At 43.1% G+C, this 25,790-nt stretch overlaps 1 protein-coding gene across 2 annotated transcripts in view; it reads right to left on the minus strand.

Annotated features, from left to right (window-relative positions):
* FAM107A (family with sequence similarity 107 member A) overlaps positions 1 to 25,790 on the minus strand; it is a 1,773,139-nt gene that overhangs the window by 17,413 nt on the left and 1,729,936 nt on the right. For both annotated transcript variants that reach the window (XM_044078813.1, XM_044078814.1), the window contains one exon: positions 18,229 to 18,385. In XM_044078813.1, coding sequence (XP_043934748.1) covers positions 18,229 to 18,385 — 157 coding nt within the window. The remainder of the gene's footprint in view (positions 1 to 18,228; positions 18,386 to 25,790) is intronic.

Below are 25,790 nucleotides of genomic sequence, written 5' to 3' on the forward strand. Positions count from 1 at the left end.
GAGTTGGGGACTTCATGATGTCTAGCTGCTCTAAGGAACCTGTTCACAACTGGTTGGCTTTCTCATAAAAAACTGAGGAGGGGGTGATACCAGCAGACGAGGAGTACCTCCTTCACAGATGATGCTGCCAGAGAAAAGCCTGTAGAGAAGAAGTGCAGTACAGCATGTTCTTGTTCTCTGTCCAACGGGTGGAGGGGATTGTTTCCTCCTCAGACATTTCTGCCTTGAGAATACACAAGTCTCTTGAGAGATGGACATATGTATCGTGTCTCGTGATTATTTTTTTGGTGAGGGGTGAGCAGTATAGCATGTGTGTTCTTTTTTTTCCTTTCTTTCATTCTTTCTGCTGTTCTTCCTGGTGTAAAATATCACCACTTTCTCCCCTTTAGTATTTTTTCTATGAGGAAAAAGTCCAAGGTGCAAGTCCCTCAATAGATGGACATGTGCAAGGACTATTATCACAACTATTAAACACAACTAACTATAAGTGCCTGTTTTTGTTCTTGTATTGCACGTTTATTTTTATTTGCATTCTACTGTCTGTTTGAATTGTCTGAACTGTTTTTTTACCACATTTTACTGTATACTTACTAGTTCAGCTGTAGCATAGCCCAGTTCCAGGTTTGCTGTTTCAGGGTCGTTTTGTAACTTCTGAGCATCAAATTCAAGCCATCCTTGTTGGTGAAGGCCCTTCTGCACCCTTGTGGGAGGAGAGTGCATCTAATCAAGGGTGATTGGACTAGATTTCAGAGAGACTGTCCTTACTGGCTAGTTTGAATTAAAAGGGTTATTTCTTGTTTTATTTAAGCCCAGCGTTTGCACGTGTTTGATTCTAGCATACCATCGTGCACTTCCTTGTAGCAGTAGTTACCATTGGTGGTTATAAACACAAATGTTTGCTTGTTAAATTTTCTCTTAGCACTTTGCTTGTGGTCCTCCAGAGGTTTTCGTGGCCCTGCTCTACTGACAGGTGGAACACTAAGCCTAGCCTCAGATGTACCAACACACCTCTCACCCACTAACCATTCCTAAGTGTGACATCTTTTCCTGACCATATAAAATTACCTAGCACTATGGACAGACAATTTCCCACAGTTTCACCAGCCAGCTTAGGCGACATGGGCATCCTGAGGCAGCATAACAATTGCCTCAGTTTACTGACAGCCCTTTACTCCTAGTCCACACAAACTCAACATGTGAGAAATGCAACTATATTAAGAACCTTGAATCCATGCTCTGTCAGACACAAGAATATATATAACAATGAGCGGGTTGTCAGCATGCACACCTCACCTCCTACTCCACCCAAACACATATCACACATACCTACATATGTGGAGGTCCTCACCAGAAATGTACCTAAGCACCAGAGACCTCCCAAACACAAACACAAGCATGCTACACATAATACGTCCTCTGCAGAACACAATGCACATAATAGCTCACACACCAGTTTCTCACCTGTCAAACCCTTAAACAGCATTTTGCCTTCACCTAGGATAATGTCTCACTACAAACAGAAAATGACTGACTTCAATAATTGTCTTAGTTTCTGGTGTCATTCTAAGGGGATTCAGTATTTGTCATCCTGTGATGATCGAGAAATAGTTATGCTTTGCCAGAGGTGGTCTTCATCTGTCACCCCTGAGATTTCTGCTACTGGCTAAGGGTCTTGCCACCCACATAGTGCCTTTTTTTAGGCAGTTTCTTAAGGACAAAATTCCCAATGTAAACACTCCATCTAAAAACAACCTCAAGGCTATGCTGCTAAATGCTAGGAGTCTTAACATGAAAATGCATTTACTGGAAGCAGAACTCACCTTGGAAGATGCAGACATTTGTGTAGTCACAGAGGCCTGGTTCAAGGCTGTGGAGAGCACCCCACCAATACTGGGGTGTGCCTCCTTCCACATGTTCAGACCACAAACTGAAGGCGTGAAAACTAAAGGAGCAGTCTGTCAATATTCCTTAAAGATAAATACACCTCCAGATTGGTTAAACAGTATGAGTCCCTGGAGATACTTCAGGTGCAGTTAACTGTTGGTAGGACATCTGTTCAAATCATTGCCAGCTACAGGACCCCCACCATGAATGACACTCACTCTACCTATTTTGCTCTACTTGAGTCTATCAAGATATATCCAAGCACCATGGTTTTGGGCGACTTTAACTACCCATCCATTGACTCAAACTCACTTGCCAAAAGTTTCCTCGACTTCATTAACTGCAATGTCTTAGACCAGCTGGTTGACATCCCCACAAGGGGTGCCAACATCCTGGATCTGGTGCTTGCCAATATGGAGGACCACTGTAGCACCTCCACTGTGAGGTCTTCCCTGGTGAGCTATGACCACAAATCAATCTCATTCGAAGTAACTATCACACATGCCCTCTCTCCCCAGCAGTAACTAAACTAAAAACTTCTCCAAAGCAGATTGTTACCTCTTACAGGATGGTATAAATAGCTTCACTGCACCTCCACCCTAGATGGAACTGGCAACTATGCCAAGTTCTAAACCAGTGCTTTGCACAAACACCTCTATAACTGCATTGACTCTGCCATACCTGATAGGACTAAAACAAGCTCCAAAAGGAAGAGAAAACCTGCCTGTTGAACAACTGCCATTAACAGGCTTTACAATAAGAGGGAGGAAGAAAATGCTGTCTAAGAGTAAGAGGGAGTGATCCCTAAACTAGAAACACTCCCTCCTCAGCTTAAACAAGCAAATAAGACATCTTGTTAAGTCCTCCAAAGCAAACTGTAAATCCAGATTAGCTTCCTCAACTAAGGACAACCATAAGGCATTGTTTAGTTATATCAATAACCTAAAAGGAAAGGTCCAAATTTTTACCAAACTGGTAGTTAATGATACCATGTATACTGAGCCTGTAGACATACCTAACCTGTTGGTCGACAGATTCTTTGAAAACTTCACTCCCCTATCCCCGCTACATTTACGTCATGACATCCCTACGACCTTGTACCTCTAAAGAGCAGGTCATAAACACTCTCTCTAACACCAACAACACAGAATCTATGAGACCTGATAACATCCCAGGCTACATACTACATGGGCTCCAACAAGAATTAGCAACACCAATGGGTACTCTTTTTAGTCATAGTCTAAGCACTGGCTTTGTCCCAGCTAAATGGAAAATGGCCACTGTTATTCCCTTGTGCAAAGGTGGTGCTTCCACTGACCCTGACTTTATCAACAAAGATATAGGTAATCTCCAAACACCTGACCATACTCAGTTTGGATTTGTCAAAGGGAGATCATGTCTGTTAAACCTGGTGGACTTCTTCGAGACAGTCACCAAGGCCCTGGACAAGGGGAAATTTGTGCATACAGCCTACCTAGACTTAGCCAAGACTTTTTACACTATCCCCCACTCAGGCATCATTGACAAACTCACCCATCTAGATATCAACCCTTATACTGTTAGATGGGACACTAACTGGCTCACTGATAGAACCCATAAAGTCAAAATAAGCGAATCCACCTCCAACAGCAAACCTGTATCCAGTGGTGTTCCTCAGGGATCAGTCCTGGGACCTGTACAGTTTGGAATGTATTTCTCCAAAGTACAAGCAAAAACCAAAGGTCTGTGGCTGACAATGTTTACTGATGACTGCAAAATGGGAGCAGTCATAGAGTCTCCAAATGATTTCAACATCCTACAACTGTTTTTGCTCCTCAGGACTTTTCGCTGAATTTTGTCCTCCCTGTCATCCAGCTTCACACACTTACCTTATTGCGGAGACCTGCACAAAACGTTCTTGGTGGGATATCCAGCTTCCTACACTTAACTAATTATAGACACCTGCATAGATAGCTGTTGGTGGGATATCCAGGATGTTCATCGTGTTTCACTGTTGGAGTCCTAACAGATGGGTTATCCAGCTCCCGGTAGCCCTCAGTCGGCCAGATTACCAAAGGTAAGTAAAAATTATGTCGGTTGCCATCGGTTGTAAAGGATGTCAGGGCATTTGATACAAAAGGAGGCAGACGACGTCACTTCCTCAGTCTTCCTTGCCACGGAGCCCGAACCAGAAGCTTTTCATGCACGAGTGCTGGTCGGCAGTTTACCTTTGTTGAATTCCGACTACAAAGTGTTGAAGTCTACTACAGCTAAGTACCCCGTTGAAGATCCTCTTTTCTTGCCTTAACGAATGTCAGAAAAAGTTAATAATTGCCTTACCTGTGGAAAGCAGATTCCCCATAGAGATTTTCATTCCTATTGCATTATGTTTAGGCCTTGATCACGACGTTCCCAGTTGTAATCTTTGTGCTTCCTTCAATCCGCGCACTATCTGTCGTCAGGCTAAGATTTTGGCTAAGCATTTCGGAGTTTGGCCTAAGTTTGTGGGCATGGCATCCACCGGTCTCCAGGCTTCGGATATTCTGAAAAAGCGTAAGGACAAGGACCATGACAGGCCTCAGAAAACTAAGTCCTCAGAGGAGGCTAAGTTGGTCGTCAGTCAGGAGGGAGCCAGTGAGACACTTTTGCAGTCCCTGCAGTCCATGGATGTACAACTGCAGGCCTTGATTGAGTCCAAGTCCCTTAGGCCTTCAGCCTCCAGTTTGTCTTCCAATCTGTTGCTGGTCGCCTCTTCTACTGGAGCTGGTACCACTAAGCTGACTCCGGGGTCCGAGGCCTCCATTTTGCGATCTGACAGCAAACTTCTTCCTTCTACTCCTGCTGCTTCTTTGGCAGTTGCCCAGCCTCCCGAGTCCTTCAGGCTTGCAGCTAAGTCTTCCATCCATAAGCCTGTAAAAAGGCAGGCTCCAGTTCCTTCTAGTTCTCCTCAATCCCAGATGGTTAAAATGGCTAATGATTTGTTAACTCTTATCAGGGGTTCTCAGCCTTACCCTCCTAAAAGGAGTAGGGAGGTTTCTCCTGAGGTTTTGTCCAGTTAAGGATCTGTTTCATCCAGCATCCAGCCCTGGTAGGCCAGGGCTTTTATTCCAGGCTTTTCCTAGTTCCAAAAAAGAAGGCACCTGATGTCCTATCCTAGATATTTCTATTCTGAACTCTTTTCTAGTAATTCCAAAGTTCAAAATGCAAACTCTGCATCAGTTGCTACCAATGCTAGAAAGGGATTCCTGGCTGGTAACCTTGGATCTCAAAGAGGTTTATCTGCTCATCCCTATCTACTGCACCCAGAGTCTTCACAAAGTGCCTGTCCCCAGTCATTGCTTTTTGCAGGCAGAAGAAAATTCAGATTTACCCATACTTGGACGACTGTCTGATTCAAGCAAGTTCTCAGGAGCAGCTATTAAAGGATCTGGAATTTGTAAAGACTCTTCTCTCTTCCCTGGGTTACAGTCTCAATGAAGAAAAATCAAAAATGGTACCATCCAAGGAGATAACATTCCTGGGAGTGAGTCTGAACACAGCCACCCAGATGATATATCTCACCCAGGAGAGGCAGACAACTCTTTCAGTTTACTTCAAGGACTTGGCAAGCTTGTCCCAGCTCTCTGCAAGGAAATATTTGCAAGCTCTGGGATTCATGGCATCTTGTATTCTCATGATTCCATATGCCAGACCTCATATGAGGAAATTGCAATAGTACCTCAAGAACAGTTGGTGTCAACACACTCAGGACCTGTATATGATGATCTCTCTGCTTCCATTTCTGCAGATGGAGTTCCTATGGTGGGCAACAGCCTGTCTACAAAACAAGGGCATGCCCTTTTGGACACCTCCTGTCACGCAAGTTCTGACTACAGACGCATCAGACTATGCCTGGGGAGCACACCTGGATGGCAGATGCATACAGGGATGGTGGAACGCCCAGCAGATGCACCTGCACATAAATCTAAAAGAGTTAATTGCAGTTCAACAAGCCTTACTAGCCTTCAAGCACCTTCTTTCTCCAGGGACCTTACTTGTCAGAACAGATAATACCACAGTCATGTGGTACATCAACAAGTAGGGAGGGACTCACTCTTACCCCCTTTGCAGACAAAGCATGAATCTTTGGTCCATGGTAGCATCCCTGGACCTGCATCTCCTAGCTCAGTTCCTTCCAGGAAGGCTCAATGTTTTGGCAGACCAGTTGAGCAGGCGAACCCTGGATCCTCACGAGTGGCAGCTGAACAGGACAGTTTTCTACAGCATAATTCAACGTTGGGGCATGCCTCAGGTGGATCTTTTCTCCTTCCCGGACAATCACCTTTTGCCTCTCTTTTGCACCAGACAGCATCACAGCAGGGCTTGGAGAGTGGATGCTCTGTCCTTCCCTTGGACGTTGCTATGAGTTTACACCTTCCCTCCTCTTTCTCTTCTACCCAGAGTGTTGTTGAAGATCAGGGACGAACAACCAAGGACTATTCTCATAGCTCCAGACTGGCCCAGACAGCATTGGTATCTGCAGTCTCTCCCAATTCCCTCCTTGGTATCTTCCTCTGAAGCCAGATCTTTTGTTTCAGGAAGGGGGAATTACTCTGCATCCTCATCTTAAATCCCTTCACTTGGCAGCATGGCTCATAGTTTGACTCCTTCCTTATCTTCTTCCCTTTCCCAGCAGGTGGTTGATGTGCTGAAGGAGGCCAGGAGGCCTAGCACTAGGAATTCCTACACTGGCAAATGGGAAAGGTTTTCTCATTGGAGGCAGGCTAGAGGGGATTCTTCTTCTCAGCCTACCCTTCCTCTGATCTTGGAATACCTGGCTGAATTGCTTCAGGATGGTCTTTCCTTTTCTTCCATCAAGCTCCATGCTTCAGCCACTTCTGCTCATTGTTTGTTTGAACAACCCATTTTCTCTCATCACTTGAAGAAAGTGTTTCTCAGAGGTGCTTGTAATTTAAAACCTCCCAGAAGGGCACCTACTCCAGCATGGGATCTTAATTTTGTTCTAGAGAAACTTACTCTTCCTCCTTTTGAGCGAGCTGCCTCTGCAGATTCAAAGTTTCTCTCTTGGAAGACTGCTTTCCTCTTGGTTATAACTTCAGCAAGGAGGGTTTCGGAGCTACAGACTTTGATGGCTGTGGTGCCTTTTATTATTTTCCATCCAGATAGGACAGGGTCTCTTTGAGAACCAACCCCTCCTTTATGCCTAAGGTGGTTTCTAGCCTGACTCTTAATCAGTCCATACACCTTCCTACCTTCTTTCCTAATCCTCAAAATAAAGGTGAAAGGATCCTGCATTCTCTTGATGTGCACAGACAGCTCAAGTTTTACCTGGACAGGACTAAGAACCTTCAGAAATCAGCTCAGTTATTGGTCAGTTTTGCCCCGGGAGCTCAGGGCAAGGCTATTTCTAAGCAAACCATTTCCAAGTGGATTGCACATTGTATCAGCTTTTGTTATTCTTTTCATGGCAAGGTTCCTCCTCATGGGGTTAGGACTCACTCCACTAGAGCAGCTTCCACTTCTGCAGCTTTTTTAAGGGGTGTCCCTACTAAAGATATTTTGGAGGCTGCCACTTGGTCTTCAGTTTATACTTTCACAAAACATAATTTGCCTCTGTTTTCCAGAGCCAGGGCAGGGTATGCCACTGCTGTGTTGCAGGGCATCATCTCCAACCCTTGATTCTGTTGGTTCCTCCTCCCTTCTCACTGGACTCTGGTAATCAACCCATCTGTTAGGACTGCAACAGTGAAACACGATGAACATAGTACAGTTGTGCACACTTACCATAAATTTCCCTCCCTCCGTCCCCCTTTTTGGTCCTCTCCTATTCTTTTTTCCTGAGGTACAGGCTGAATTAGATATTATTTGTCAAATTGGCATTTGGCTTAGCCTTTTTTCTGGGGGCTTCTGATTGTTTTGGCAAGATAGATTGGGGACATGATGTCAGCTGCCTCCTTTAGTATCGGATGCCCTGACGTCCTTTACAACCGATGTCATTTTTACTTACCTTTGGTACTCTGGCTGACTGAGGGCTACTGGGAGCCAGATAACCCATCTGTTAGGACTGCAACAGTGAATACACTCGAACATCTACATTTATGGTAAGCGTACACAACTGTACTTTCACATGCTTACCATATTATAGATACCTGCATAAGTAGTTCCTGGTGGGGTATCCAGCTTCATATACTTAAATTGCAGATGCCTGAATAGGCAGCTGTTGGGAATGTCCAGCTCCATGCACTTACCTTATTACAGACTCCTGCACAGGTAGTTGTTGGTGGGGCATCCACCTTCACACACTTACCTTATTGCAGACACCTGCACAGATAGTTGTTGGTGGGATATCCTAGTTCACATGCTTACCTTATTACAGATACCTGCATAAGTAGTTCTTGGTGACATCCAGCTTCATATACTTAACTAATTACAGACTCCTTACATAGTTGTTGGTAGGATATCCAACTTTACACACTTACTTTACTGCACGCACCTGCATAGATAGTTATTTATTTTTACTTATTTGACATTCATTTACTAGGATAGTCTGTCTGGGTATGTACCCATTTACAGCAGAGGCCTTGTGAGAAAAGTTCCAGGTATAGCTCACATTTCACATTGCAATACAAAGAGAATTTACATTTGTAGCTGTAAATAAAAATAACATTTGAAGCACTAATACATAGAGTCAAATATTTACAAAAGTGCATATAAAGTGGGTACATAGAGTCAGATATTAACATAACTGAGAGACAACATGGTAGGTGTGATAGAATGAAATAAGTTGACATGAGAGTCTAACATGATTACTGGGGGTGTTTAGTTTCTGATATACAAGTGAAGATAGACAGGCTGCCTAAGTATTGTGAGAACCGAGTTATGCTGAATGAAGTGAAACAATCAGACTATGCTAAATAAAGTTTGGTTAAATATGTATTAGAGACAGATGGAGGTTATGAAATAGAGTTTTCATCAAAGTATAAAGGACATCTAGAGGCCATCATCTTTGGCATGCAGAATTGCTATTTAGTATTCATGAGCTTGGCCCATATAACTTGCTCCTTATAGCCTTTGGAGTTATTTGTGCCAGTTTTGCAAATTCAGGTTCAAAACATGCATGATGCTTCACGTATAGACCCCCTCATATTTGCTTTAGTGATGCAGAGAAATTTGTATAAAGCACATTATACTCCTCCTTGGTCAGGTCTACAGTGACATCTTGGAATGTGTATGAATTATAGTAACATTTCGGAATGTGTATGAATTAAAGAAGGCAGTTCTGGGAACATTTCAGGTGCTGAGTATAGACTCTTAGCAAACATCAAAGACTGAAGTTTACTAATATTTTATTCAGATAAGTCATTAATCATTAAACTAAGGTCCCATTTGCCGGAGTTGGTTGTAGCTCAGGTAGATGTAAAAGATCCCATGGCACCCATCAAAAACAACAGGGGAAATTGTACCATACCCTGGCCAAATTTCCTCTAGTAGTATTAAAATTGGATGGTGCAGTGGTCAGCATTGTTGCCTCACAGCAAGAAGTTCTCCAATTTGATTCTCAGCTGAGGTGTCTTCTGTCTGGAGTCTCCATGTCCTCCCTGCATTTGTGTGGGCTTCCTCCGGCTGCTCTAGTTTCCACCCACATTCAAAAGACATGGAGCATTTCTCCCTGGGCTTCCACTGAAAATGGGCTCTGTTCCAGTCAGACGTTCCTGTTAAACAAATGCTAAATAAATAATACCTCCTCAGGTCTCCCCTGGAATTAGGTAACTAGCCTAGTGATATTAACTCATGCAGTCCATTCCTGTCATGGTATAAGAAACCTAAAACTTTTGTAAAAACTAAAAGGTCAAAAATCACTGTTATTAAATGCTATTGCAGTGATGTTTTGGAGGGCAAACATCAGCTTTTATAATGCAAAAAAGGTGACTCTTGCACTGGATATGGCACAGCTAAGTGATGAGTGTTTCACTGAATGTGTATAGTCGGAAACATTTATTCCTGTGGACACATACAGTTTTGTACAGGTATATACACACACACACACACACACACACACACACACACACACACACACACACACACACACACACGCACGCACACACACACACACACACACACACACACACACACACACACACACACACACACACACACAAAATGAAATACAGCCAAAGTTGCTCTGTTCTTTTCCTAGTACAGAGTGGAAAGCATTGTTCACTAAGGAGTTTGTCTGTTGTTTCAGTCGAATTGTGACACTAAAGTACTGGGCAAGTCATGTCCAGATACTGTGCATATTTGCTGTGTGCCACACCTGACAATTCATTCACTTTTTATTACAATGGATGACTAGCCTTCATGTTTCTCTACCCATAAAATTATATTACGCTGAAACATTTGCATATTCAGGCATGCAAATGACTGCTTGAAATCTATAGCAGTCAATGGGCTAAAAAATTGCAGTTGGATCCAAGCATACCTGTCAGTTGTACATATTGTCACAGGTCCAGACTTTTGCCTCATATTTTTAGTTTGTTTTTCATAAAATTGTGGTTTTCTGGCAAATTAGAGGCAAATCATTAAACATTGAAGTTAGAAAATAATGCCAGGCATTTGAGTTTCAGTAAATTCATACCAATGCAAAACCTGTTATTCTATCAACTTTCTAAGTTTGTAAAAGCAACATTTAAAAATTGTCCCTATTTTTGGGCCTTTGTCCCACTTTTATTTATGGCTTTGTCCAGATTTCCTGCTCTAAGGGGTTGAGATGTATACATCCAAGCATGGATCCTTTTCTACTTCCTTACTCAGGATGCCAAAGGCATAACTTCCCAGGCTTGCTACCTGACAAACAATACTACTGCTGTAAAGCTTCCATCTCTACACCTATGAGCAGCATTCTATTTAAAGAAAAAGGCTGCTTTTTCCAATGTAGAATCAATCTCCCCCTGCCTCCAAGGAAATGTAACCATAGCCTCACCCACTACAGGAATACTTCTATGAACTCCCTTAACTAGTCTACCAGGAGCCATTTATCTAGATAGGGGGACACCCAAAGGTGTTTCTCCTGCATGGCTTTGGCTTCCATGGACTGCACCATTGTAAATACTATGGCCAGTAAAAAAAACCTAAATGGCAACTCTGTGTACCTGAAATGATTCCCATCAATAATAAATTGGAAGAGACTGTTGCAAAGGTTCCACAAGCTGATGTGGCAGAACTAATCCATCATGTTCACAGATGCCACAAAAGTATCCTGCACAGAACTAATCCATCATGTTCACAGATGCCATGAAAGTATCCTGCAGCAGCAAGGACATCATGCGTTGGATATCAGTTGCACCAGACGTGCTCGCTGAAGTAGCTGAGGTTCTGAAATTGATTGTCTCATGAAATAGAGAATGCTCAAAAGAGTGAATGAAAAAAGTGTGACCAATTTAGAGTGTATCTAAACCTCCTGCTAATTATATATATCAACTCTGAGATGGCGCAACAGCAGGGTAAGGAATGCAATCTCATACAAAAAGCTTCCGGCAAACCCACCATTAAAAAGAACTTTCACTATATGTGCATTTGCTTTATTTTTTTATATCACTAAAATGCGTTTGCTCATATGAGTGTTCACGTTTCTGGATTACACCGATGTATTGGATGCTGGATGTCTGAACTAGTACTGCAAACATTTGAGCTTCCCACCATGTGAAGTCTGCAGTACCAGTGCCAACATACAGGTGGATAGTGATCTATCGTCACTTTTACATTTCAGAATTGAGTACAGGGGCTTCGGGAGTCTTCATTAGCCTACATGACCTGTGGATAATATTTCATTTGGTCTAAAACACATTTCATCAACATCACATATCACTGAAACACATTTCACAGGAAATTTCCTACTTACTAAATATACCTCCAAACCTGTCTGCAAGCCCTACGTGGGGGGGGGGGGGCTTTTTATCTCCACACCCTCTTACTAACTCCACAGTCACATAACCACAGAGAAAAGTGAAAAGAGAAAGGTCCTCCAAACAGAAACTTCTAGAGATGAAGGCACAACAAAAAGTACAGTTTTGTACCTACCATAAATGTAGATGTCCGATAGGTATGCATCTGCAGTCATCACATATGGGTTGTCCTGCCTCAGGCAGCCCTTCGGTCGGCCGGATTCCAAAGTCTGGGTCCGGCGTCGGCTGATGCCGCACTTTCCCCGACGTCAGAGCGCCTGGGGTATAAAAGCATCAGCCGATGCCATCTTCCTCAGTTTTTCTTGCCCCAGATGCCAGGTGCCCTCTAAGGAAGGCTAAATTTGGAGAGATGCATTTAAAAATCCAAACATGCACAGTAATATAAAAACAAATACACCATAATAGATCCCCCCAGCTAGCTATAAGAGGGGTAAGTACCCAAGAAATACCACAGAGGGGAAGGAGGGAGGGTAAACCTGACTGCAGATGCATACCTATCGGACATCTACATTTATGGTAGGTACAAAACTGTACTATGTCCTTCAAGGATGCATCTGCAGTCATCACATATGGGTAGAATACCATAGCCAATCTCGGGTGGAGGACCTATGAAAAGGATGGTGTAGCTAAAATACCCTGCAGGACTGCCGTAGCAAAGCCTGCTCTGGATCTGGAATATAAAGGTAGATTGTAATGCTTGGCAAATGTATGCACGGAGCTCCATGTAGCAGCTTCTAAAATGTCCTTGGTAGCCACCCCTCTTAAGAAGGCTGTGGAGGTGGCTGTGGCTCTCATGGAATGAGGTCTAATGTTAGCTGGCACAGTTTTTCCATGAAAGGAGTAACAAAAACGAATGCAATTCCCTATCCATTTTGAAATTGTCTGTTTGGAAATTGCTTTTCCTTGTGTACCAGCAGCATATGCTACCAACAGCTGGTCAGTTTTTCTGTAACTTTTAGTTCTGTCCAAGTAGTAGCACAGCTGTCTGTGTATGTCCAGGGTGTGCAGAAGTTTCTCTCCTTTGTTTTGTGGATTTGGAAAGAAGGTAGGCAAGTGAATAGCTTGGTTTAATGAAACCCTGGATACCACCTTTGGCATAAATGTAGGATTGGTTCTCAATGAAACTCTGTCCTGATGAAAAATAAGAAATGGCTGTACTGCCATTAGGGCCTGTAACTCAGATACTCTTCTTGCTGAGGTTATGGCCAGAAGGAAGGCAGTCTTCCAAGACAGGAACTGTAGATCTGCAGATGCTGCTGGTTCAAAGGGAGGCAGTGTTAGTTTTTCCGACACGAAGTTAAGGTCCCAAGCAGGTAGAGGTGGTTTCCTTGGAGGATTGATGTTTTTGATTCCTCTTAGAAACTGTCTTAGGAGAGGATGAGAGAAGACAGGTGGATCAGTGTTGTACTCTGCTGAAATTGCTGAAGCATGAATTTTAATGGAAGAGTAAGACAGACCATTGTGGAACATTTCTGCCAAATATTCCAGGATATGTGCCATGTTCATCACTGTCGCATCTAGGCCCTTTGTGGTGTTCCAAATGTGAAATCTTTTCCATTTTGCTGAATATGCCTTCCTTGTGGAAGGCCGGCGAGCTTCCATAATAATATCTTTCACTCTCTGGGATAGCTTATCCTGATGAGGAGTCAAGGTATTTTCCAGGCTGTTAGTTGCAAGGTTATCAGGTTGGAATGCAGAGTTTTGTAATTGTGCTGTGCCAGTAGAAGTGGCCATAGAGGAAGAGGCCATGGTTTCGTACGTGACATGCTCTTTAACAGTGGGTACCAGTGCTGTCTTGGCCAGTCCGGAGCTATCAGAATCACTTTTGGCTGCTCTGTTCTGATCTTCAGTAAAACCTTGGTCATTAATGGGAGAGGTGGAAATGCATACACTATTAGAGTTCTCCAGCTGAAAGAGAGGGCGTCCACTTTCCATGCTTGTGGGTGGTATGTCCTTGAGCAGAATTTCTTCAGTTGATGATTGTGGAGGGAGGCAAACAGATCTATGTCCTGCCTCCCCCATGATTGCGTTATCTGTAGAAAGATGCCTGGGTGCAGCATCCATTCGTGTGCATCCATGATATTTCTGCTTAAGCTGTCCGCCGGTATATTGTCTTTCCCTGGCACAAACTGGGACTGCAGCTGTATATTGAGTTTCAAGGAAAGTTCCCATAGATTCATTGCCAGTCTGCAAAGAGGGTAGGAATGGGTGCCTCCTTGCTTGTTTATGTACCACGTAACTGTGGTGTTGTCTGTCCTTATTAGTAGGTGGCCTTGATGCAGAAAGAGTTTGAAGGCCTTGATTGCATGTATCACTGCCAGCATTTCCTTTTGGTTTATGTGCATGCGTAGCTCCTTTTGTGACCATAGTCCTTGAATACATCTGCCCTCCATGTGAGCTCCCCAACTGTGGTCTGAAGCGTCCACTGTAATGGTTTGGCTGGCTCTTGGCTTGCTGAAGGGCAGCCCCCTGTTCGACTGGCTGGCTTGAACCCACCACAGAAATTCCTTTTGGAGGCATGGAATGAGTGGGATCAAAGTTTCTAAGCTGTGACTGTGCTGAGTCCATAAACTCCTTAGGTACCATTGTAAATTTCTCATATGCAGCCTTGCTTGTGGAATCAGAAGAATGCAAGATGCCATGTAACCCAGGGCCTGCAGGATTTTCCTTGCAGTCAGCTGAGTTTGTCTTGTCAGATTCTTGAAGTAATCCGGTAGTTGTCTTTGTTTTTCTTCTGTGAGAAAGGCCATTTGGGTGGTTGTGTCTAGATCCGCACCCAAAAAAGTTATTCTTTGGGAAGGAACAAGTCTTGATTTGTGAATGTTGACTGTATATCCCAAGGCCTGCAGTAGGTGGATGGCATAATTCAAGTCCTTTACCAAAGTTTGTTGGCTGTCCGCTTGTATAAGGCAGTCGTCCAGATATGGGTATATTTGAATCCCCTGAAGTCTGCAGTGTGCAATTACTGATGCCAGGCATTTCGTGAATACTCTGGGCACAGTAGATAAGCCAAAGGGCAATGCTGAGAATTGATAAGCTCTGACCCTGCAAGAAATCTGAGGTGTCTTCTGCAACTTTGTCTGATAGGGGCATGCAGGTATGCCTCCTTGAGGTCTAGAGTTACCAACCAAGACCCCTTGCCCAGCATGGGAAGGAGTTGCTGTAGAGTCAGCATTTTGAATTTTGGCACAATGAGATAAGTATTCAGTGCGGACAAGTCGAGAATAGGCCTCCATTGATTTTCTTTTCTTGGAACAAGGAATAGTCTGGAATAAAATCCTTGGCCTTGTTCTGAAAGAGGAACCTTTTCTATAGCTTTCATTTGTATTAAGTTGGAGATTTGTTTCAAAGCCTCTGCCCTTTGATTTGGTGGCAGGTCTGGCATGCCTTTTCTTTTTGGCAATGTGTGAAAATGGAACCTGTATCCTTTGTCTATTATTTGCAGTGTCCAATTGTCCCTTGTAATGCTGTGCCAATTTTTTGAGAATAAAGAAAGCTTTCTGCCCAAAGGTGCTTCTAATTGAACCCTGGTTGGTGGAGTCAAAACAAAGTCATTGAGTCTGTCCTTGTGCAGCAGTTGTAGGTCCTGCACTACCTCTCTGGTTGGGAGGCTGCCATTGACGGCCTCTGTAGGAGCCTCTAGCTTGCCCTCTACCTCTGGCACACCTGTTCCTGCCTCTCTGAAATCTTTCTGTGTCCGGAAAGGACCAATTCTTGGTAGGCCAATTTCTGATGAATCTTGGTGGTTGGACTTGTAGAAAATCTTTGACTGTTTATACAGATTTTGCCTTTTCCTCAAATTTCTTTAAGACCTCTTGAGCAGTGGAACCAAATAACTTTTGCTTTTCCAGTGGAGCATCCAGAAGCTTAGCTTTAACATGGTCTGGCAGAGATTGTTCCTTCAGCCAAGCATGCCTACGTATGACTGCACCTGTCATAGCTGACCTACATGAAGCTTCCAATGCATCATAACCACACTGCAAAAAATGGTTGCTAACCTGCTGGGAGTTATGTACCAGATCCTGAAGGGATTTGCGATCAAGGGGTTCAGAAGAAGACAGTTTCTTAGGCAATTCATCTAACAAATACTCTTGGTACTGTATCATATGAAATTGACAATTTAATGCCCTCATAGAAAGAGTAGCAGAAGTATACACTTTTTTACCCCATCTCTCTAAAGCCCTGGACTCCTTTTCAGAGGGGAGTGGGTTTTTAGTAGTGGCAGCTGCAACCCCTTTAGGGCCCTGGGAAATAGTTTCTGAATCAGCAGAGTGGGCCTTGTAAAGAAAATTATGTGAGTCCGGGACCCTGTAGTACCTATCAGGTTTGACAGGGGCCGGAGGAAGAGTGTCAGGGGTTATACTAGACTCAGAGTACACATCATCAATGACATTCAAAACAGGAGGAATAACCAAAGGTCTATGCTGAGGTAAATGTAGAAAGGTTCTTAATCTTTTCCTGGAATCAGAGAATTCCTGGCCCTGCCATTTGAAATGCTTTCTCATAGAGTGAAGGGTCTCCCCGAAGGATAGTTCTTCAAGAGGGGAGGCCGAGGGGATAGATTCCTCTGCATCAGAATCCTCGTAGGCCGAAAAGGCCTCCTCCTGGTAGTCCGAGTGAGCAGAGCCATCAGAGGCCTCCTCTGAGGAGTGGGGATCAGAGGGCTCAACCCTGGGCCTTTTGTCTAGAGGGGGTTGAGAGCCCCTGTCCGGATGGGGTTGAGAGCCCCTGATTAAGGAAATAAGGTCCTCTGCCAAAGTTAGGATCTGTGAACTAGAAGTGGGTCCCTGAGGAATAACCCTGGGAGGCATAGCTTTTGTGTGTTTAGCAGCTTTAGCCCTGGTGAATGCCTTTATGGACATGGATGCCGGAGGCCTGGCTGCACCACATGCTGGTGTAGTTTTGTCTAGAGGAATGGTGTCGGAAGTTTCCAAGACACCAGTTTCTGAAGGAAATTCAATAACCGACTTGGCAGGGGCCTCCGGGGCCGAGGTTGTCGGTTGAGCGGTTTCGGGGTTCGGAAGTAACAAGGACTCGGTTTCAGCCGAGACCGAGACACTCACGGTAGGCCTAGCCGTGGTTTCAGCCGAAACCGCGGCCCACGTCTGTCGGTCCTTGTCTTTCCGTTTCTTTGTTAAATGTGAAGTTGGGGTCTCCGACGGCATTTTGTATGAAAAACTAGCCCCAAAAAACTCCTCTGCGAACTCCGCCCGACGTCTAAGAGTGCGTCGGTTGAAGGAAGCACAGGCTGAACAGGCCGAGACGTCATGGTCTGGGCCTAAGCAGGGGAGGCAGTAAGAGTGAAATCCTTATGAGGTATTTGTTTCCCACAAGTTAAACAATTATTAACTTTATCTGACATCGGCTGAGGCAAGAAAGAGTCCCCAACGGGGTACTTAGCTTTTGAAGTCTTCGGTTAGCTGAATTACAGGAGCTGGCCGACCGGCACTTGCGAACTGCTTCTGCTTCGGGCACCACGCGGCAAGAAAGACTGAGGAAGATGGCGTCGGCTGATGCTTTTATACCCCAGGCGCTCTGACGTCGGGGAAAGTGCAACATCAGCCGACGCCGGACCCAGACTTTGGAATACGGCCGACCGAAGGGCTGCCTGAGGCAGGACAACCCATATGTGATGACTGCAGATGCATCCTTGAAGGACATCAATGGCATTAGCAAGGTACAAATACTGATAAACACTAATTTGCACTGTGATTCTTAGGATGCAAAACCACACAAGCAGTGATTTTCTGTACCATTCCACCTATTTCTGTCAAATATGAATCAGTCATTTGTGTATTTAATGAAATATATTTTTGATCAATTGTGTCAGTGTTCTCAATGAAATATGTTTTAGATCAAATGAAAACCAACCACGACAAAGCACTCAGGAAGAAAAAACTAAAAGCAACCATGACAAAGCACTCAGGAAACTTACCTTTCTTGAGGACATGATGATACATTTTTGTGGAATCAGCCTTAATGCAAGTCATTGGGATGGCATGCTCTCCCAAACATAAACTGTTCTGGAACCCAGCCCTTTAAGTACTATCAGTGTTAAACCAATGGTAATACAATTCTATATGTTTGTTATTTGGTATCAATGCTGCTTGGGTGTCTAGGTGAAAAAGGTCCTTGGACCAGCCCATGTAAGTGGTAAACAAATTTGCATATTAAATAAATAACAGACTGTTACTTATCTGAACAGAGAAAATTATACATTAAAAATGCAAATGTTTAGTAGGACTCCATGTATAACATGGCTAGAATTTTGGTAGTAGATGATCTGAAATTCTGCTCGTTGCAAGCAAAAATAACTAACTGTTAATAATAGTGAAGGAAAAGCTTATCATGTTGAATTAACAGTTTCCAGTTTGAAATGACTAAACTTAGTGCAACATATTACCTGTTCTAGCCTTAGCTGTCTCTTCCGAAGTTCTTGAGCGAAAGGTGATTGCATTATTTTTGCATCTTCTTCTTCCTTTCTTTGACGAATAATCTGTTCGCGACGTCTGTGTTCAAGCACCTTCTGTAACTCTGGCTTGTTTTCAATAACCAGGCCTCTATAAAATAAAGCATTTTGTCTTTAATATATCATTTGTGTGTGACTGTTACTAATAAGTTTGTGCAAAAGTAAACAGTTGAAACAGTTACTGCAGGAAATCAGAAACCTTCTGAATAATCTGAAATAGATCACCTGTTGCTCAGTTTATATCCTCCCCCCAAAAATGAAATGATTGTTGAGAGTTGTTAGACACGGTATGGTTATACACCTCTCTGTTCCTTCTCCTTAATGAGATTCAAGCTGACAATGATTCTGATAAGTATTGGTAAATCAAGGATTGCATCACCTTACATTTTGCAGATAAATCAAGCTCCTGTTTTTAGATGTGATATATGGCTAAGCAATATGCAGTATTAATAACAGGACTGGACATTCCATCATAAAACTTGATTTTATCACTGGTCTTATTGACTTTGCAATTAACATTATCTTTTGTTGACCAGGTTAGTCCCACTTGGCTATTTTTTTCAAGGGGTACCTGAGGTAGTATTTATATTACTAGGGGAAATGTGTTCAGGGCATTGAGGCACTTTCCCTACTCTTTTCAGATACAGGGACTCTTTTCATTATGGTGCTTCCTGTCTTTGGTCCCAGTGTGTAGGCCTGTCTTCTGGTCCCAGTGTGCAGACCTGTCTTTTGGTCCCAGTGTGTAGGCTTGTCTTCTGGTCCCAGTGTGTAGGCCTGTCTTCTGGTCCCAGTGTGTAGGCCTGTCTTTGGTCCCAGTGTGTAGGCCTGTCTTTGGTCCCAGTGTGTAGGCCTGTCTTTGGTCCCAGTGTGTAGGTGGCTCGGAGAAGGAGGAAGCAAATCTAAGCAAAAATGGAGGTTGGAGAAGAGAACGGCAAGGTAGATGGTGATTATGGTGCTGTTATTCGAGCAGCAGACATGTTAAAGTTATCAGAGAAGGAATCATAGGTGAAGGAGAGATTGAGAGAAGAGTATGGTATGACAGACATGGGGTAAAGGCAGTTGAACCTTTTCAAAGCAAGTTTAGTGTATAGGATTCAGTAGAGATACAGACAGAAGAGATGTTTCAGCAGAAGCTATCTGAATCCAAAGTTGCAACACAGGATTGTGCTGTTACAACCCTCCAGTCAAGAGGGTTGCAGGATGATATACTGTTGGAGATAGTGGAGGATACTGAGCTAAAAAATGAAAAGGACATGTCCTGCGGAGAAATGATGGATGCAATACAGAAGGAAGAAGGGCAGCAGAGTGAGGATATGCAGATGGAGAAAAAATTGTGGGCTGATACCGTGATAGAAAATAATGCATGGCAGAAAAGAAGATAAAAAAAGAATATTAGAAGAAAAAGGCTACTTACAGTTCTAATCAAAAATAAGGAAGATGTTCCAATGGACAGATACAAGGTTTGGGACGCAGTTGTTAAGATGCTCGGTATTAAACCAACTGAGGTTGTTGTTGTTGTGTCTTTCGGCTTATCCCGGTTAGGGGTCGCCACAGCAGAACTCCGGTCCACTAATGTTTGGTAGTGGATTTTTACATGCCGAGTTACCAGCCCTGACGCACAACCTTCAACGAAGGCATGCCCATTCACGCATGCCTCCACACAGAAGACGCTCTAGCTGAGAATCGAACGCGACAACATCTTGCTGTGAGGTAACAACGCTACTGCAGGCACCACTACCGTGGTAATATTAAACCAACTGTGGTAAGAGCATTTATTCATATTAATAAAGAAACTTTTTGTGACGTTATTTTGAAGACTGGACAGATAATGGAAAAGTTTATAGAGGACTAAAAAAAAAAAAGACAAATTGTTCTTCATAGAACTAAGAAAAAAATGAATATTCAATTCTGAACTGAGGCTGAAAAAGAGACTTTAAAAAAGCATTTATTAAATCTATGTAATGATGTACTAAATTTATCGAAGGTGCATAATAATAGATTTTTATGGAATGGGGCGTGGGATTCCAATGTGATACTGAAACTGGGAAATTGCTGTATTGTATACATTCCAAGAGGTATTAATGTTGAAGAAGGTAAAGGCTTGGTTAGATATTGGGGGAAGACAAAAACATGCTTTTTGTATGGAACAATGGATCATTTAATTAATAAATGTAAAAAAAAGAAGATGTTTTACATGATGCACAAAATTGTGAAGCTAAATGTTATAAATGTAAAAAGTGGGACACTTGAGGAGGGGGATTGTGAAGAAAGAGAAAACGAAGCAGTTTTAGACATAACAGAGGAAGTAACAGAACAGACATAACAGAGGAAGTAACAGAACAGGGTAATAAGGATACAGTTATAGAAAATGAATTAGGAGAAAAAATGGAACAAAAATATAGTACTATTATCAGTATGGAACAAATAACTCAAAAAGATAAAATGAAACAAGGTTTAAACACAGAAAATGTAGAAACAAAGTACAGCACAACACAGCAAATACTGAAGAAGAATAGTCAGGTTTAAGAGAGAATGATCTTAAATGGAATATAGTCAAACAAAAAAGAAATTAATTTGGAAAAAGAGTAAGTGAAAGGAAAAGGAAAAATACAGAACACTTTAAAAAAGAAAGGGAAAGGACAAACACATACTATTATTTAACTACAGTTACGTGTAAAGGTTTGCCATTAAATGTTCATAGGTTCATAGGTAGGTACTAGGCTGTTGGCCCTAGGGACTATATAAGCCTAGCCAACAAGGTGCCCTGGCTTTCGCCACCCAAGACAATTATTTTCCTGTGCTCCTGTCGAGCAGAGCCACAGAAGTGATCAACGGGGTGAATTTCCTATTTCCCATCCAGTCATCAAGATTTTTCTTGAAGAGTACTAATGAGGAGCTTTGTTTGATACAGATAGGTAGTTTGTTCCAGAGTATGGGAAGTCTCTGGGACAGGAATCTATCCCTCAGCCATGTTCTGTTTATTGTGGTGACAAGGTTTAGGTCCCTAGAGCGTGTAGCTCAGAGGGATTGGGATTTCTTTAAGTGGAGCATGTCCAACAGCTCTGGGTTTGACATAGCTTTGTATGTTAGGCAGAGATCACCTCTGAGTAGGCGATATGCGATGGAGTAAAGCTGGAGTTTGTTGAGACGGTCAGCGTAGGGCATCTGTTTGAGGCCGGTAATCCTCTTTGTGAGGTATTTCTGCGGCCTTTCCAGTTGTTGTAGATGTCTTGTGAGGTACATACCAAAAGGGGTGTTGTACTCTATAATGGGTCTAATGAGTGATGAGTAGAGTGGAACAATGACCTCTTTTTTTCTGGATGAGAAACCTTTTGTGATGAGGTATGCTACACAGAAGGATTTCCTGACTACTGTGGCGGTGTGATTATCAAAGGAGAGACTACTGTCCACCTGTGTCCCAAGGTCTCTTATCACACTTTTAGTGTTAAGCAGACTACCGCCTATGTGGTAGTTCATGGGTACAGAGTTTTTACCAAAAGAGATGACAATGAACTTTTTGGTATTGTGCTTGAGGCCATGGCTTTGACACCAGGCATCTGTCTCAGTGAAGCCCTTTTGTAGGATGTCCACATCATTAGGAGATTCGATTATGGCTCCTAGTTTCCAGTCATCTGTGAACTTCATTAGCCAAAGACCTTCTGTGTTAGCCTGTACTTCAGAGAAGTAGATACCAAACAGGAGAGGACCCAGGACTGAACCCTGTGGTGCTCCACTTTGTCACAGGTCTGAAGTCTGCTACTTTTACAGTGTGGGTTCTGTCAGTGAGCCGGTTGGCCACCCATATTGTGACATAGGAATTTATACCTAGTTTAGTGAGTTTATCTATAATTCCAGAGTGGGGGATGGTGTTGAAAGCCTTGGCGAGAGCTAGATAGGCTGTGTGAACTACCTTACCCTCATCTACAGCTTTGGTGACTGCTTCAAAGAAGTCTATCAGGTTTAGGAGACATGATCTGCCTTCTACAAACCTGAACTGGGTGGGGTCCAGAGTTTGGAGATTACCAATGTCTTTGTTTATAAGTTCCATGATGATACGTTCCATGGCCTTGCAGACCAGGCTCATCAGGCTAAGGGGGTGGTAGTTCCCGGGGTCTGTGGTGGATCCTCCTTTGTGGAGTGGGATAACCGTTGCTGAGCGCCATTCAGTGGGCACAAAGCCTGAGGTGAGGCTATGACTGAACATGGTACTTAGGTAGAGTGCCAGTCCTTTCTGTAGTTTGTGTAGAATGTAGCCTGGAATGTTGTCAGGTCCCACGGATCCTGTGTTCTTGGCTTTGGAGAGTGTGGCTTTTACCTGTGCAGCTGTGATTACTGAGACTTTGCATTCTTCTGGTATAGAGATGGGCCATTTAGGGGGTGAGAGGGGGTAAAGTTAGCACTGAACCTATCTGCCAGGATGTTGGTAATATCAGTTGGTTATGTATATTTAGTGCCATTGTGCTGTAACTCAGAGCAGATTTGAGTGTTGCCACTGAGATTCTTGACATAGCTATAGAATGCTTTGTGGTTGTCTTTAGAAACAGTGGCAATTTTGTTTTCGTAACTAGCTTTGGAGGATTTTATGAGGGATCTCAGCTTCTTACTGAGGCTGACCAGGGAGTTCCTTCAATCATGGGATTTTACTCTTTTTTGCAGCAGATTCTTCTGTTGTAGAGTTTGTTTATGGCAGGAGACCACCAGATTGGCTTCCTTTTTTGGAGGATAGCATCTTGGTTCTGTTAGAGATAGCATGATCCATGCACTCGTGTAAGTGCTTATAAAGTGCATTTGTGTAGGATTCAGCAGTTGTACCTCTATTGTCCATCTGCATGGGTGTTGTGAAGTTTGCCACTTCTGTCTTAAGAAGCGTGACATTGACTTTGGAGAAATTTTTTACGGTGGTTTCCCTAATGAGGGATGGGGGTAGGGTGTTGATGTCTAGGGTGATTAGCTTGTGGTCATATCTGACCAACAAGGAATTGACCTCTTGTGTGGAACACTGGTGGCTCATGTTGGTAATGACCAAGTCTAAGATATTGCTGCCCCTGGTGGGGGTATGGATAAGTTGATCCAAGTTGTTGGAATTTATGAATTCCAGAAAACGTTGAGCAAAAGAGTTGGTACATGAGTAGTTTTTCCAGTTAATGGTGGGGTAGTTGAAATCACCCATTATTAGGGTGTTAGGTTGTACCCTAATATTTTCCAGCGTATCAAGAAATGAGGAGTGGGAATCATGGGGCATGGTGGGGGATCTGTAGCAAGCTACAATTTGGATTACAGTCTTGTCCAGAGTTAGTTGCACTTGGATAATCTCGGATGCATTATGCTGAGCAACTAGCCTGGAGGTGTGTATATCTTAATGATTATGGACACTCCTCCACCTTTAGTGTTTCGGTCAAAGTTAGGTGGCCGAAAGGTGTGGTATGAATTATAGCCTGGTAATGCAGGGGTGCTCTCTGGAGCCTTGAACCAAGTCTCTGTCACTGCACAGATGTCGATGTTCTCCATTTTAAGGAATGCCTTGAGTGAGTGCATTTTGAGGTTTAGACTTCTAGCATTGAGTAGCATTACCCTCAGATTTTGCTTGCTTGTACCTGTTATGGTGGTGAATTTGTCATTTGAACCTTGCCTAACAAAGGCACTATAGGGGAGGCAAGAGCCTTAGCCAGTATCCGGAATCCCAAGGGCGATAGGTGCAGGCCATCTCTGGCAAAGCATTGTGGTCTGTCGATCATGTCATCCCAGTCAGAGAGATACTAGATCCCCTTAGAATGACAGCAGAAGCTTAGCCAATTGTTGAAGTCAATCATTTTGTCCTTGTACTGTGGTATCATTCTGGGTGATGGCAAGATTCTACTCAGGGCTAGGGTCATACTTGCCTGGGCTGCAAAATCAGATAGTTCCTCCATGTCTCTTTTCATGTAGTCCAAGGAGGTACATCTCAGATCCTTCACACCAACATGGACAATGACAGAGTCATATTTGTACTTGTTGTAGAGTGACCTGAGTGTGTGCATTATGTGGTGGATCCTGGCACCTGACAGGCAGCTGATAGTAACTTTCTCCTTGTTTAGCCTGGTGAGTAGAATATCAGTGTGCCTGACTATAGAGTCAACTATGACTAAAGTGTTGGGTACATTGTTATACCTTATGGGCTGTGATTGGGTGGCACACTGAGTTTGTGGGCTATGTGTCATTGGGTTTGAGTTGGGGGGGTGGAGGTTGCTTGCGTTTTTGCTTTGGAGGTCTCTGTTGCTTGGGCAGATTTTTATTGAGAACTTCTGTGAATGTAGGTGTGTGTTTTATGTTTCTATGTGTGTATTTTGGTGGTGTAGGTTTTGAGGGACTATGTGATGAGTGTGGTGTAGTGCAAGTGTTTACTCTCTCCTCTTGACTGTCTAGTCCAGTCTTGGGTGAAGAGAGTTTGGCTTCCAGTTTGGCTATATAAGTGCATCTCTCACAGGTTGTAGTGCTGGGTGGTAGGAGGAGAATGAATAATTTTAAGAAGTTGGAAAGAAGGAAAAAGATTTTGGAGAGGTGTAAACAGCTAGATAGTGATGTTATTATACTAGAAGATATTAGATTTTTGTCAAAAATAGAAATACATCAAACCAAAGTGTGGTTTGGAAAAATGTAATGGAATTTTGGGAAAGAGACCTGTTTAGGAATACTTATATTATACAAAGGTATAATTAAAGTGTTAGATCTTGCATTTGTCATAACAGTTGGTATTACTATTATTGACATAAGATGGAGAACATGTTATGAGAATTATTCCATTATACGCATATTTAATAAAACGGGCAGCTGTGGTGGTGCAGCGATTAGCATTGCCACCTCACAGCAAGAGGTTTTCCGGTTCGATCTTTGGCTGGGGTGCCTTCTGTGTGGAGTCAGCATGTCGTCCCTGTGGCCGGGTGGGTTTCCTCCGGGTGGTCTGGTTTCCTCCCACATCCCAAAGACGTGCTATAGGTGGATTGGACACTCTAAATTGGCCCTAAGGGTGTGTGTGTGTGTGTGTGTGTGTGTGTGTGTGTGTGTGTGTGTGTGTGTGTGTGTGTGTGTGTGTGTGTGTGTGTGTGTGTATGCCTTCTGTGGAAGGTTGGGCACCGGGCTGGCAACTCAACACTGTAAAACTCCACTGCCAATCATGAGCGGACAGGTGATCCACTGTGGCGACCCCTAACCGGGAAAAGCCATAAGAAGAAGAAAGAAAGATATGTAATAAAAATGATACAAAAGAGATGTTCAGAAAGATAATGCAATATGTAGCAGTTAATATGGACATAATTGTAGTAAGGGACTTCAATTGCAATCTAAGAGAACAAAACAAAAAGGCTTATGATATCAAAGTAGTAAAGGACATTATAAAATATGGACAATTAAAAGTAAAAAATAAGGACTTTAGAGACTTGGGTGTATAGAGAAGGAGAGAAAAGAACAGAAGTAGAATTTTTTTTTTGTCAGAAAGTTTAGTAGCAGTTAAACAAGGAATA

The sequence above is a fragment of the Protopterus annectens genome, chromosome 7.part1, assembly GCF_019279795.1.
Source record: "Protopterus annectens isolate FY-2018-M chromosome 7.part1, PAN1.0, whole genome shotgun sequence".
In the NCBI taxonomy this organism is placed as follows: Eukaryota; Metazoa; Chordata; order Ceratodontiformes; family Protopteridae; genus Protopterus; species Protopterus annectens.